Source organism: Canis lupus, chromosome 15 (genome assembly GCF_048164855.1).
Source record: "Canis lupus baileyi chromosome 15, mCanLup2.hap1, whole genome shotgun sequence".
Lineage (NCBI taxonomy): Eukaryota > Metazoa > Chordata > Mammalia > Carnivora > Canidae > Canis > Canis lupus.
In genome coordinates, this window is record NC_132852.1 from 48,867,921 (window position 1) to 48,881,966 (window position 14,046).

Consider the following 14,046-nt stretch of genomic DNA (forward strand, 5'->3'; position numbering starts at 1 on the left):
ATTCCCTTCAACATACTCAATTTAGTTTTGGGAGATATACAAGATATAAGTTTTTGTTTTGTGTTTTTTGTTTTCTCTGCCTTGTTTCATTCTACAATGGTGGAAGGAAATACCTTCTAAACCATGACCCTGTTGGGGATTTACCCCAAAGATACAGATGCAATGAAATGCCGGGACACCTGCACCCCGATGTTTCTAGCAGCAATATCCACAATAGCCAAACTGTGGAAGGAGCCTCGGTGTCCATAGAAAGGTGAATGGATAAAGAAGATGTGGTTTACGTATACAATGGAATATTCCTCAGCCATTAGAAACGACAAATACCCACCATTTGCTTCAACGTGGATAGAGCTGGAGGGTATTATGCTGAGTGAAATGAGTCAATTGGAGAAGGACAAACATTATATGTTCTCATTCATTTGGGGAATATAAATAATAGTGAAAGGGAATAGAAGCGAAGGGAGAAGAAATGGGTAGGAAATATCATAAAGGGAGACAGAACATAAAGACTCCTAACTCTGGGAAACGAACTAGGGGTGGTGGAAGGGGAGGAGGATGGGGCACAGGGATGAATGGGTGACGGGCACTGAGGGGGGCACTTGACGGGATAAGCACTGGGTGTTATTCTGTATGTTGGCAAATTGAACACCAATAAAAAATAAATTTATTATTAAAAAAATAAAACATGACCAGCACGCACCCAGAACCAAGTGGAATACCGTGCTGGTTCATTCTGTGAGATTATATTCTCTCTTCATTCCCATTCTGTCCCCCTCTTTTATCTCGTTTATGTTTTGGTGGTCAATGTTGGGACCCTCTACAAGTGTTTCTGGTTTATATAAATTTGGGACTGAGCGTCTTCTAACATACAGAACTAAAAATACACTCAGAGCCAAGAGGATCACCCCCTAAGATGCCTCAGGTAGACTACATTCTCCCTCCATTACAACTTCTCACCAACACCATCTCCCAGTCCCCCCTCTTTTTTTTCTTCACCTTTTTTTTCATTTTTCCCCCCTCTTTACTTTTGCTTTTTTCTCTTTTCTTTTATCTTCTCCTTTGGGATTCTTGGCCTTTTATTTATTACTACTTTGTTTTAAATTTTGTTTTTCACTTTAGTGGTCCTTATCTTTTATTTCGTTCTGATCTTTGTTTTCAATTTTTGGTCTCTGACCTGTCAGAATCATCTAGGGTGAAATTTACATAGGTTGTGGTTGATATTCTTGATGCAGCCTGCTCATACAGCCACTCTGTACTGATCAAAATGACTAGAAGGAAAAACTCACCACAAAAGAATCGGAAACAGTACTGTCTGCCACAGAGTTACAGAATTTGGATTACAATTCGATGTCAGAAAGCCAATTCAAAAGCACAATTATAAAGCTACTCGTGGCCCTGGAAAAATGCATAAAGGATTCAAGAGACTTCATGACTGCAGAATTTAGATCTAATCAGGCCAAATTAAAAATCAATTAAATGAGATGCAATCCAAACTGGAGGTCCTAATGATGAGGGTTAATGAGGTGGAAGAAAGAGTGAGTGAGTGACAAAAAAGACCAGTTGATGGTAAGGAAGGAAGCTGAGGAAAAAGAAAAACAAATAAAAGACCATGAGGAAAGTTTAAGGGAAATAAATGATAGCCTCAGAAGGAAAAATCTATGTATAATTGGGGTTCCAGGGGATCCCTGGGTGGTTTAGTGGTTTAGTGCCTGCCTTCAGCCCCAGGGCATGATCTTAGAGTCCCGGGATCAAGTCCTGCATCGGGCTCCCTGCATGGAACCTGCTCTTGCCTCTGCGTGTGTCTCTGCCTCTCTCTCTGTCTCTCCTGAATAAATACATAAAATATTTTTAAAAATTGGGGTTCCAGAGAGCGCTGAAAGGGACAGAGGGCCAGAAAGCATATGTGAACAAATCATAGCTGAGAACTTCCCTAATTTGGGGAGGGAAATAAGCATTCAGATCCAGGAGATAGAGAGGTCCTCCTCCAAATCAATAAAAACCATTCAACACCTCAACATTTAATAGTGAAACTTGCAAATTCCAAAGATAAAGAGAAAATCCTTAAAGCGGTGAGAGACAAGAGATCCCTAACTTATATGGAGAGAAATACCAGATATATATATATATATACCAGAGAAATACAGCAGATCTATCCACAGAGACTCAGCAGGCCAGAAAGGGCTGGCAAGATATATTCAGGGTCCAAAATGAGAAGAACATGCAGCCAAGAATACTCTATCCAGCAAGGCTCTCATTCAGAATAGAAGGAGAGATAAAGAGCATCCAAGATAGGCAGAAACTGAAAGAATATGTGACCACCAAACCAGCTCTGCAAGAAATATTAAAGGCCACCCTGTAAAAGAAAGAGGAAGCCCAAAGAAATAATCCACAAAGCAGGGACTGAATAGATATTATGATGACACTAAATCCATATCTTTCAATAGTTACTCTGAATGTGAATGGGCTAAATGACCCCATCAAAAGTTGCAGGGTTTCAGACTGGATAAAAAAGCAATACCCAAATTCATAAAATTCATCTATTTGGTGTCTACAAGAGACTCATTTTAGACCTAAGGACACCTCCAGCCTGAAAATGAAAGGGTGGAGAACCATTTACCATTCAAATGGTCCTCAAAAGAAAACTGGGGTAGCAATCCTCATATCAGATAAATTAAAAGTTTATCCCAAAGACTGTAATAAGAGATGAAGAAGGACAGTATATCATACTTAAAAGGTCTATTGAACAAGACCTAAAAATCAAAAAAAAAAAAAAAAAGACCTAAAAATCATTAATATTTGTGCCCCTAATGTGGGAGCTGTCAAGTATATCAATCAATTAATAACCAAAGCAAAGACATACTTAGATAAAAATACACTAATAGTAGGAGACTTTAACACAGCACTTTCTGCAAATGACATATTCTAAGCACAACATCTCCAAAGAAACAAGAGCTTTAAATGATACACTGGACGAGATGGATTTCACAGATATTTACAAAACTTTACATCCAAAGGCAATTGAATACACATTCTTCTCAAGTGCACATGGAACTTTATCCAGAATAGACCACATACTGGGTCACAAATCAGGTCTCAACTGATACCAAAGGATTGGGATTATCCCCTGCATATTTTCAGACCATAATGCTTTGAAACTAGAACTCAATCAAAAGAAGAAATTTGGAAGAAACTTAAACACATCGAGGTTAAAGAGCATCCTGCTTAAAGATGAAAGGTTCAACCAAGGAATTAGAGAAGAATTAAGAAGATTCATGGAAACTAATGAGAATGAAGATACAACCACTCAAAATCTTTGGGATACGGCAAAAATGGTCCTAAGAGGGAAATACATCGCAATACAGGCATCCCTCAAAAAACTGGAAAAAACTCAAATACACAAGACAACCTCACACCTAAAGGAACTGGTGAAAGAACAGAAAGTAAAATCTACACCTAGCAGAGGTGTAGATTTATTAAGAGACTTAATAAAGATTCAAGCAGAACTCAATGAAATAGAGACCAGAAGAACTGTAGAACAGATCAACAAAAAAAGGGGTTGATTCTTTGAAAGAACTAATTAGATAGATAAACCATTAGCCAGCCTTATTAAAAAGAAGAAATACTCAAATTCATAAAATCATTAATGAAAAAGGAGAGATCACAACCAATACCAAAGAAATATAAACAATTTTAAACATTATGAGCAGCTATATGCCAATAAATTTGGCAATCTAGAAGAAATGAATGCATTTCTGGAAAACCACAAACTACCAAAAACTGGAACAGGAAGGAATAGAAAACCTGAACAGGCCAATAACCAGGGAAGAAATTGAAGCAGTCATCAAAGACCTCCCAAGACACAAAAGTCCAGGGCCAGATGGCTTCCCAGGGGAATTCTATCAAACGTTTAAAGAACAAATAATACCTATTCTACTAAAGCTGTTCTGAAAGATAGAAAGGGATGGAATACTTCAAACTCGTTTTACGAGACCAGCATCACCTTAATTGCAAAACTAAAGACCCTACCAAAAAGGATAATTATAGACCAATATCCCTGATGAACATGGATGAAAAATTCTCAACAAGATACTAGCCAATAGGATCCAACGGTGCATTAAGAAGATTATTCACCATGACCAAGTGGGATTTATCCCCAGGATGCAAGGCTGGTTCAACACTCATAAAGCAATCAATGTGATTGATCATATCAGCAAGAGAAAAAACAAGAACCATATGATCCTCTCAATAGATGCAGAGAAAGCATTTTGACAAAATACAGCATCCATTCCTGATCAAAACTCTTCAGAGTGTAGGGGTAGAGGGAACATTCCTCAGCTTCTTCAAAGCCATGTATTAAAAGCCCATAGCAAATATCATTCTCAATGGGGAACATGGGGAGCCTTTCCCCTAAGATCAGGAACAAGACAGGGACGTACACTCTCACCACTGCTATTCAACATAGAAGTTCTTGCCTCAGCAATCAGGCAACGAAAATAAATAAAAGGCATTCAAATTGGCAAAGAAGAAGTCAAACTTTCCCTCTTCACAGATGACATGATACTGTACATAGAAAACCCAAAAGACTCCACTCCAAGATTCCTAGACCTCATATAGCAATTCGGCAGTGTGGCAGGATACAAAATCAATGCCCAGAAATCAGCGACATTTCTATATGCTAACAATGAGACTGAAGAAAGAGAAATTAAGGAGTCAGTCCCAGTGACAATTGCACCCAAAAGCATGAGATACCTAGGAATACACCAAAGAGGTTAAGGATCTATACCCTAAAAACTATAGAACACTTCTGAAAGAAATTGAGGAAGACACAAAGAGATGGAAAAATATTCCATGCTCATGGATTGGAAGAATTACTATTGTGAAAATGTCCATGCTACCCAGGGCTTTTACATGTCTAATGCAATCCCTATCAAAATACCATGGACTTTCTTCAGAGTTGGAACAAATCATCTTAAGATTTGTGTGGAATCAGAAAAGACCCTGAATAGCCAGGGGAATATTGAAAAAGAAAACCAGCACCGGGGGAATCACAATGCCAGATTCAGGTTGTACTACAAAGCTGTGGTCATCAAGACAGTGTGGTTCTGGCACAAAAACAGACACATAGGCCAATGGAATAGGATAGAGAATCCAGAAATGAACTCTCAACTCTATGGTAGACTAATATTCAATAAAGCAGAAAAGAGTATCCACTGGAAAAAGAACAGTCTCTTCAATAAATGGTGCTGGGAAAATTGGACATCCACATGCAGAAGAATGAAACTGGACCATTCTTTTACACCAGACAGCAAGATAAACTCAAAATGGATGAACGATCTAAATGTGAGACAAGAATCCATCAAAATCCTAGAGGAGATCACAGTAAACACCCTTTTTGAACTTGGCCATAGCAACTTCTTGCAAGTTACATCTATGAAAGAAAGGTAAACAAAAGCAAAAATGAACTATTAGGACTTAGTCAAGATGAGAAGCTTCTGCACAGCAAAGGAAACAATCAACAAAACTAAAAGACAACCTACAGAATGGGAGAAGATACTTGCAAATGACCTATCAGATAAAGGACTAGAATCCAAGATCTATAAAGAACTTATTAAACTCAACAGCAAAGAAACAAACAATCCAATCCTGAAATGGGCAAAAGACATGAACAGAAATTTCAGAGGAAGACATAGACATGGCCAACAAGCACATGAGAAAATGCTCTGCATCACTGGCCATCAGGGAAACACAAATCATAACCACAATGAGATCCCTCTTCACACCAGTGAGAATGGGGAAAATTAACAAGGCGGGAAACCACAAATGTTGGAGAGGATGTGGAGAAAGGGGAACCCTCTTGCACTGTTGGTGGGAACATGAACTGGTGCAGCCACTCTGGAAAACTGTGTGGAGGTTCCTCAAAGAGTTAAAAATAGAGCTGCCCTACGACCCAGCAATTGCACTGCTGGGGATTTACCCCAAAGATACAGATGCAGTGAAACGGTGGGACAGCTGCACCCCGATGTTTCTAGCAGCAATGTCCACAATAGCCAAACTGTGGAAGGAGCCTCGGTGTCCATTGAAAGATTAATGGATAAAGAAGATGTGGTCTATGTATAGAATGGAATGTTAGTTAGCATTAGAGATGATGAATACCCACCATTTGCTTCAATGTGAATGGACCTGGAGGGTATTATGCTGAGTGAAGTAAGTCAGTCAGAGAAGGACAAACATTATATGGTTTCACTCATATGAGGAATATAAGAAATAGTGAAAGGGATTAAAAGGAAAGGAGGGGAACTGAGTGGGAAATATCAGTAGGGAGACAGAACATGAGAGACTCCTAACTCTGGGAAATGAACCAGGGAACCTCCCAATGAAAGGGAGGTGGGCAGGGGGATGGGGTGACTGGGTGGCGGGCACTGAGGGTGGCACTTGGCGGAATGAGCACTGGGTGTTATACTATATGTTGGCCAATTGAACTCCATAAAATATATATCTTTTTTTTTTTTTTAAAGGAAGGATAAAGTGGGTGACCTCCAACCACTCCCTAGTCTTTAAATAGTGATCTTGCAGGCTTTTCCTCAGCTCCTGAAAGGATAAATTTTAAGATAGGTGGGGTGTGGGGCAGGGAGGTTGGATTTCCTTCCTAAATTGGCAAAATTCAAATGAGCTTTTTGAGGAGAACGTTGATTAGAGGTTAGAAAGAATGCTAGGATCTTCCTAACAAATCATGGCTCCATCACTTTGTTAGAGAACCGATGTGTCATGAATCTGGCTCTTTATGACAAGGTGACTTTGGAATCAAGATGTCAGGGTTCTTGATTAAAGGGCTATTGGCAGGCTCAGAACTTTCTAGCACACAGAGAGCTGCTATCTATTCCCCAGAACAGTGACTTCTGCATCTTGGCCAAATCATCCTGTTTCAGCTTTGCAAGGAGCTACAACACCTTCCACAACTGTGTGAAAAAGAAATCCTCTATGTGAATTCTTCCTGGGGTGAAGGACCTTCTCCCCAGGCCCTTTAATGACAGTAATAGCATCTTTTTCAACTTTGCATTCCTAACAAGAGGCATTTCTGTTATAAAACTAGGGTTTGCCAAATTATGCCTTGGCAAATGAATGAGTGGATGAATTAATGGGGAACCCTGTCCAGGAGTTGAGTTGCTAGACAAGATACCTGGGCTCCATGGCTCCGACCCTTCTCTTCTCAGTTAAGCCTTCTTCAGGGCCACCATGCCTCCATCTTCAGCCCTAAAGAGTCTCCTTACCACCTGTGTTCTCACTGCCTTGGTTTCCAGCATTGTGGGTAGATTGGACAAATGGCCTCTTTCCCCCTGCCCCCAGGTTGGAAGAGTAAAATGGACAATACAAAACAGAAATGCCTACTTGGGAGAGACCAGGTCCTGCTTCAGGAGCCGGACTGAACTCTGCAGGGTTGGGGACCCTGATCAAGCACCTGGGCAGTGGGCAGCTGAAAGGCCTGAGCCTGAACACTGAATGGGGCCTGATGTGGCCAAGTGGGCTCATTCAGCCCTACAGAAAGTGGGCTTCATGGTGTCTTGATTCTCAGGAATGTTTGGCTATTGGAAGTATCAACTATGATTCTTGACAGTTTTCATTCCTGAATTATTTTTTAAACACTTTTTATTTCCTTTTTAGAGAGTTATAAATGTTCAAGCTGCTCTCTTAATGCATGTAGTGCTGACCTGCAAACGACTTGTGAAGCGTCTCAAAGCTGCTTCATATATAAGCAAGAATTGAGGACATCAAGTATGTGCCAGGCCTCTCCCCAGGTTGTTCATCATGCAGGACAGACAGAAAAGGTGCTTAGAGTGAAGGAGTTTGCTGTATTTAGTGACTAGATGGAGTTCCTTACTTTCCTGTGCATCTTCTATTTTACCCTACTTTTTTATGTTGAATTCAGCCCAGATAGGACTGGGGGTGTGGGGTGGCGGGAGGAGGCAGGGTGGGAGACAGTGGGAAAAAGACTGGACAATCCTTGTTCTGCATCAACCTCATTGAAGTATGACACTCCTATTCTAACAAGTGTTAACAAACCATCCCTCCACTGGTTTATTCCATGGACCAACGCAGAAGGGCTCCTTAAGAAGTGGAAAGACTAAAGACAAAAGGATTTGAAGCACGGAATCCTTTAATAATGGTAGCCCATTTGGACATCGCTCTCTCTTTGGTTCAAAGAAGAAATTCCTTCTGGGGTTTGGTTTTGTACAGGGAAGCTCTTACAATATGTTGGAGAGAAAGGTTGTTCTTCAAGCAAGCAAGTGTGTCCCAAGGACCTTCTCAGCAACACTAGGAGATAATCAAACATTCAGGTACAACTACCAGTGCTGCCAAGAGGAGCTCTGTAGCCAAGGGGACTTCCAAGGTGAGTGCCAACACATCTCTGCTCTCCCTCCCTTCCCATCCTTTATCCCAATCCATTGTCTTATGTCTGTCTTCTAAGTACCTTCCTACGACCTGTCTCTCTGTTTCTGAGCTGCCTATTGATTTTGCTCACTGACTCACTGACTGTCTTTCCTTCCTGTGAAGGGATAGGCACAAGCCCTTCTTTTAGACTGAATGGCAGCTGGGCGGCTGGGATGGGTCCTCAGGATTTACACTAAGTATGAGTTTGTAGGTTTAAATTGTTTGCTTTTCCATTCCAGTTGAAAAGTTGTTTGTCCTTGCCTATTTATTTCTGCACTCTCTTAACAGTATTTTTTTATTGAAGTATAATTAACATACAGTATTATATTAGTTTCAGGTGTACAATATAGTGATTCAACAATTCTATATATTGCTCAGGACTCATCAAGATAAATGTACTCTTAATCTCTCACCTATATAATACATCCTCCACCCACCTACCTGCTAGCAACCATCAGTTTATTCTATTTAAGAGTGTTTTTTGTTTGCCTTTTTAAAAAACCTTTGTTTGTTAATTTGTTTTGTTTTTTAAATTCTATATATGAGTGAAATCATATGATAGATATTTATTTTTCCTTGACTGACTTATTTCACTTAGCATTTATGCTCTAAATCCATCCATGTTGTTTGAAATGGAAAGATCTCATCCTTTTTTTAAAATTTTTTTATTTATTTATGATAGGCACACAGTGAGAGAGAGAGAGAGGCAGAGACACAGGCAGAGAGAGAAGCAGGCTCCACGCACCGGGAGCCCGACGTGGGATTCGATCCCGGTCTCCAGGATCGCGCCCTGGGCCAAAGGCAGGCGCCAAACCGCTGCGCCACCCAGGGATCCCCAGATCTCATCCTTTTTTATGGTTGTGTAATATCCTCTTGTATAGACACGCCTGGGTGGCTCAGTGGTTAAGCATCTGACTTTGGCTCAGGTTGTGATCCTGGGGTCCCAGGATTGAGTCCCACACTGGGCTCCCTGCAGGGAGCCTGCTTCTCCCTCTGCTTATATTTCTGCCTCTCTTTCTCTGTGTCTCTAATGAATAAATAAAATTTATTTATTCACACACACACACATACATATCACGTATTCTTTATCCATTCTTCAGTCCATGGACACCCGGGTTGTTTTTTCATATATCAGCTATTGCAAATAATTCTACAATAAACATAGGGGTGCATATATCTTTTCAAATTAGTGTTTTTCATTTTCTTTGGGTAAATACCCCAGTAATGAAATTATGGAATCACATGGAATTTTCCATTTTTATTTTTTTGAGGATCCTCCATACTGTTTTCCACAGTGGCTATACCCAAATTGCATTCCTACCAACAGTACACAAAGATTCCTTTTTCTCTGCACCCTCACAAATACTTGTTATTTCCTATGTTTTTTATTTTAGCCATTCTGACAGGCATAAAGTGATATCTAATTATAGTTTTAACTTGCATTTTCCTGATGATCAGTGATGTAGAGCATCTTTTTTTATGTGTCTGTTGGCCATCTGTATATCTTTCTTGGAAAAATGTCTATTAAGGTCCCATGCCCATTTTTTAATTGGATTATTTGTGGGGGTTTTTTGATATTGAGTTGTATAAGCTCTTTATACATTTAGAATATTATTTATATATAATTTTTATTATTGTTTATATTATTTATATATTTTATTATTTTTATATTATAAATTATATATTATTTATATATTTAATTATATATTTAAAAGATATATATATATAATTTGCAAATATCTTTCTTCATTCAGTAGGTTGCCTTTTTATTTTGTTGGTGATTTTCTTTGCTATGCAAAAGCGTTTTATTTTGGTGTAGTCCCAGTAGTTTATTTTTGTTTTATTTCCTTTGCTTAAGGAGATATATAAAGAAAAATGTGTCTACAGATGATGGGAAATTACTTCCAATGTTTGGTTATGGACTGGAAGAACGAATATTGTTAAAATGTCCATACTACCCAAGCAATCTACAGATGTGCAATTCCTATCAAAATACAACAATATTTTTCACAGAACTAGAGAAAATAAAACTAAAATTTGTACCACAAAAGACTGAGTAGCCAAAGCAATCCTGAGGGAATAAAGCTCAAAGTATCACAATACCAGATTTCAAGATACACTACAGAGCTGTAGTGATCAAAGCAGTATGGTACTGGCACAAAAATAGACACATAGATCAATGGAACAGAAGAGAGAATGCAGAAATAAACCCATGCTTGTATGGTCAATTTATCTATGGCAAAGGAGAGAAGAATATACAATGGGGATGAGGCAGTCTCTCCCAAAAATGTGCTGGGAAAACTGGGCAGCTACATGTATACAAAAGAATGAAACCAGACCACTTTTTTATGCCATCCACAGAAATAAGCTAAAAATATATTAAAGACTTAGATGTGAAACTTGAAATGATAAAATTTCTTACCAGTATTTTTTAAGACCACAAGTTACCTTCTGTCATCTAAGCATTTTTCTCCAGCCAGGGCAAAGGATCAATTCATGAAAGAAGCAAATAAACCAAATTCCTATAAGATCCTCTATTTTTCCACTTAATACCTACTCCCCTCCACACACACACACACCCTCTATGCCACCCTAGTTTTAAATAATTTTGATTTGGGGTGGAGGAATCATGGAATAAGCATGATCTTGGTTGGGGGATAATAATGCTCTGAGCTCCTTTTATGGCTTACTCTTTAAGATGAAATTTTTCTTTCTTCATTCAGTGCCTCAGAAATCCTCAGTACCCAATGGCATTAAGTGTCCTGCCTGCTACAATGTGTATGACATTTCCTGCGACCCAGTTCTTCTTGCCTGCACTGGTACAGAGACAAAGCATGTGGAAGTTATTGGCATAGGTACAACTATTTCCACAGGATTCTTGGTGTTCATTTTCTCAAAAGATATATCTGTGCTAGATATCTTTGCTGTGTAATCATTACTCCAAAACTTGGCAGTTTAAAACAATGAGCATTTATTATTTCATGGCATCTGAGGGTCAGGAGTCTGGGAGTGGCTTAGCTAAGTGCTACTGGCTGAGTTTCTCATGAAGTTGTAATCTAGCTGTCAGCAGGGCCTGTCACCAGGAAGACCTGCTTCCAAGATCACCCATGTAGTTGTCAGGCTTGGTTCTTCTCTACATGGGTCTCTGTGTGGGCTGCCTGGATGTCCTCATAATGTATTCCCCCACAGCAAGTGATGAGAGAGAGAGAGAGAGAGAGAGAGAGAGAGATAAGAGAGATGGAGGGAGGGAGGAAGAGCACTAACTGGCATTTCTCAGGGCAAATGATGACGGAGGAAGAAGAGGAGGAGAAGAGGGAGGGAGGAAGGAGATACTACAGTTTCAAAGTAATCAAATATCAGAAGTGACATTTCTTCACTTCTGTTGTATCCTGTTGGTTGCACAGATCAACTCTGATACAACATGGGAGAAGAGTATACAAGGACATGAATACTAAGAGATTGAAGGCCATCCTAGAGACTAACTACAATGTACAGCAGAGGCTGATACAGAGCCAAGTCCTAGTTCACTCTCCAAAGTTTGGAGGGAGCCATCTATCAGAAGAGAGAAGGGAGGAGAGGAGAGGATGAGGAGAGGAGAGGGAAGATGAAGAGAACATAACTGCTTCCCACAGCAGATTCTGAGACTTGGGAACATGTCATATCATGATCTCCTTGAATGGGAACTTGGGTCATTGGCCATCACCCTCTTCAACAAAGAGGGTGATACCTCAGTTCTGGTTTTATCATCACTACCATTATTGCTATTACCCAAATCCCATGATTCAGCACTTTATTTTTCATGATATGATTCTGAAATCTGCAGAAGGACTTGCCATTTTCCTGAGAAAAGTATGGACTTGTAATAAAATGCAAACATGCAGGGATCCCTGGGTGGCGCAGCGGTTTGGCGCCTGCCTTTGGCCCGGGGTGCGATCCTGGAGACCCGGGATCGAATCCCACGTCAGGCTCCCGGTGCATGGAGCCTGCTTCTCCCTCTGCCTGGGTCTCTGCCTCTCTGTCTCTCTCTGTGTAACTATCATGAATAAATAAATAAATAAATCTAAAAAAAAAAAAAAAAAGAAGATGCACACATGCTATTCAGATAGAAAACAACAGGTACCAAGGGGCTGTTTAGCTGAATACATGAGTTCTGATCTCAGGCTTTTACCTCTCTTCCAACCATCTCTCCCCTAGTCAGAAGGCACTGACTCCAGTCTCAGCTATGCATCTGACACAGCAGGGGCCCTTTGGGATTCATCCTAAACTGAGATGTCGGACCCAAAGGGAACTAAGTCTTGGTCCCTGGACAGAGATGGAGCTGTGGTTCTTGCTTCTTTCACATAAGGCGGAGGGGAATTCTGGGGCATTTTGTGTACCCTTTTCTTCCCCGAGGGAGGCGGATAGGATAGGATGTGGGTAAAGAGGGGAGACAAGAGAGAAGACTAACTCTTGGATTTTTCTTTTGGCAGATAGTCCTATATTTATGATTTTTGCCATGGGTTGTGCTACTGAAACTGCAACTTGAGGAATATAAATATATTGAATAACATAAAAATCCATACCAACTGTACAGAATAAAGCAATGGAGATCCCCACTGATGTTCATCACCTCATCAATCTTGACTGGTCCCTTCTTGCTCAAAGCCTTGCTTTGAAGTTTACACACTTCCAAGCTCATAATCCTACAAACCTAAAATGTTGGAGTCCTCTGATGACTCCCCTCCCCAACATTCCCCAGACATCGCATAATTAAATTGCTGATATTTCCTTAAGTATGTTTGTAATCATTTGTTAGTAACTCAGGTGAAAAAAAAATCTTATGGGGAGGGGTCCCTGGGGTAGCTCAGTGGTTGGCACCTGCGTTTGGCACAGGGAGTGATCCTGGAATCCTGGGATTGAGTCCTACATCAGGATCCCTGCATGGAGCCTGCTTCTACCTCTGCCTGTCTCTGCCTCTCTCTCTCTCTTTCTGTGTCTCTCATGAATAAATAAATAAATAAAATATATTTTTAAAAAATCTTATTCATTCATCTAATGGATTCTTTCTTCAACCCAAGTAATAAGTAAGGAAATATTAGATAGCATCTCAGGCTGTGTCCTCCACAAGTCAGGGGCAGTCACAGCCATTCTTCATGTGATGCCATGAGGAAGCAGAGGGGCAAGGAATAACCCTTACAGGATCCAAACTATGATGTCCTCATGGTGCTGAACACAACAGACACCCTGATACCTGCTCAGATGGATCTCTTGATTCTCCAAATTCAGTTTCCTACAGGGTGTAGTAAGTTGCTTAAAAGAAAAGAATACCTCACACGTAATTATGACCTTCTGGGAAACAATCTGTTGTCTGTATCATGCTGGGGACCTCACACTCTATAAGCTTATCTGAGCCTGAAATCTACATAGACTGTGGCCTTCTCCTTGGGGCTATGTCTCCATTTTCTCCTCCCTGGGCTTTTGAGGAGGCAGTGTGCAGAGTTTATATGTCCAGGACTCATTTTATGCACATTCTCACTGTGTGCTCAGCACAGTGATGGAAACTGTAAAATACACAGGGTCCTCCCTCAGGGATAAGGAGCTAACCCACAGAGAATGATGAAAGGATTGCATGTAACTGCA

The 14,046-nt window shown here is 40.2% G+C and overlaps 1 protein-coding gene across 3 annotated transcripts; it reads left to right on the forward strand.

The window, feature by feature from the left end:
* Positions 1–6,840: 6,840 nt before the first annotated feature.
* On the forward strand, positions 6,841–13,199 carry LOC140604429 (protein RoBo-1-like). Of its 3 annotated transcripts, XM_072775704.1 has the most exons (5): positions 6,841–7,030; positions 7,660–7,823; positions 8,233–8,386; positions 11,151–11,282; positions 12,897–13,199. In XM_072775704.1, exons 2-5 carry the CDS (start codon positions 7,773–7,775, stop codon positions 12,950–12,952), a joined length of 393 nt encoding a protein of 130 aa, XP_072631805.1. In that variant the 5' UTR covers positions 6,841–7,030; positions 7,660–7,772; the 3' UTR covers positions 12,953–13,199. The 3 variants fall into 3 exon arrangements, with proteins under 3 accessions (XP_072631805.1, XP_072631806.1, XP_072631804.1); XM_072775705.1 differs by having other exon boundaries at positions 6,841–7,823; positions 8,095–8,386; XM_072775703.1 differs by having other exon boundaries at positions 6,841–7,823.
* The last annotated feature ends 847 nt before the right edge of the window (positions 13,200–14,046 follow it).

What these genes read in the sequence shown, in the direction of transcription:
- LOC140604429 (XM_072775703.1), top strand. Translation starts at nt 7,773, where the DNA reads ATGTGCCAGGCCTCTCCCCAGGTTGTTCATCATGCAGGACAGACAGAA. An exon ending in ATGCAGGACAGACAGAAAAG is followed by an intron (nt 7,824 to 8,232) that starts GTGCTTAGAGTG and finishes GGTTTTGTACAG; the next exon opens with GGAAGCTCTTACAATATGTT. An exon ending in TAGCCAAGGGGACTTCCAAG is followed by an intron (nt 8,387 to 11,150) that starts GTGAGTGCCAAC and finishes TTCTTCATTCAG; the next exon opens with TGCCTCAGAAATCCTCAGTA.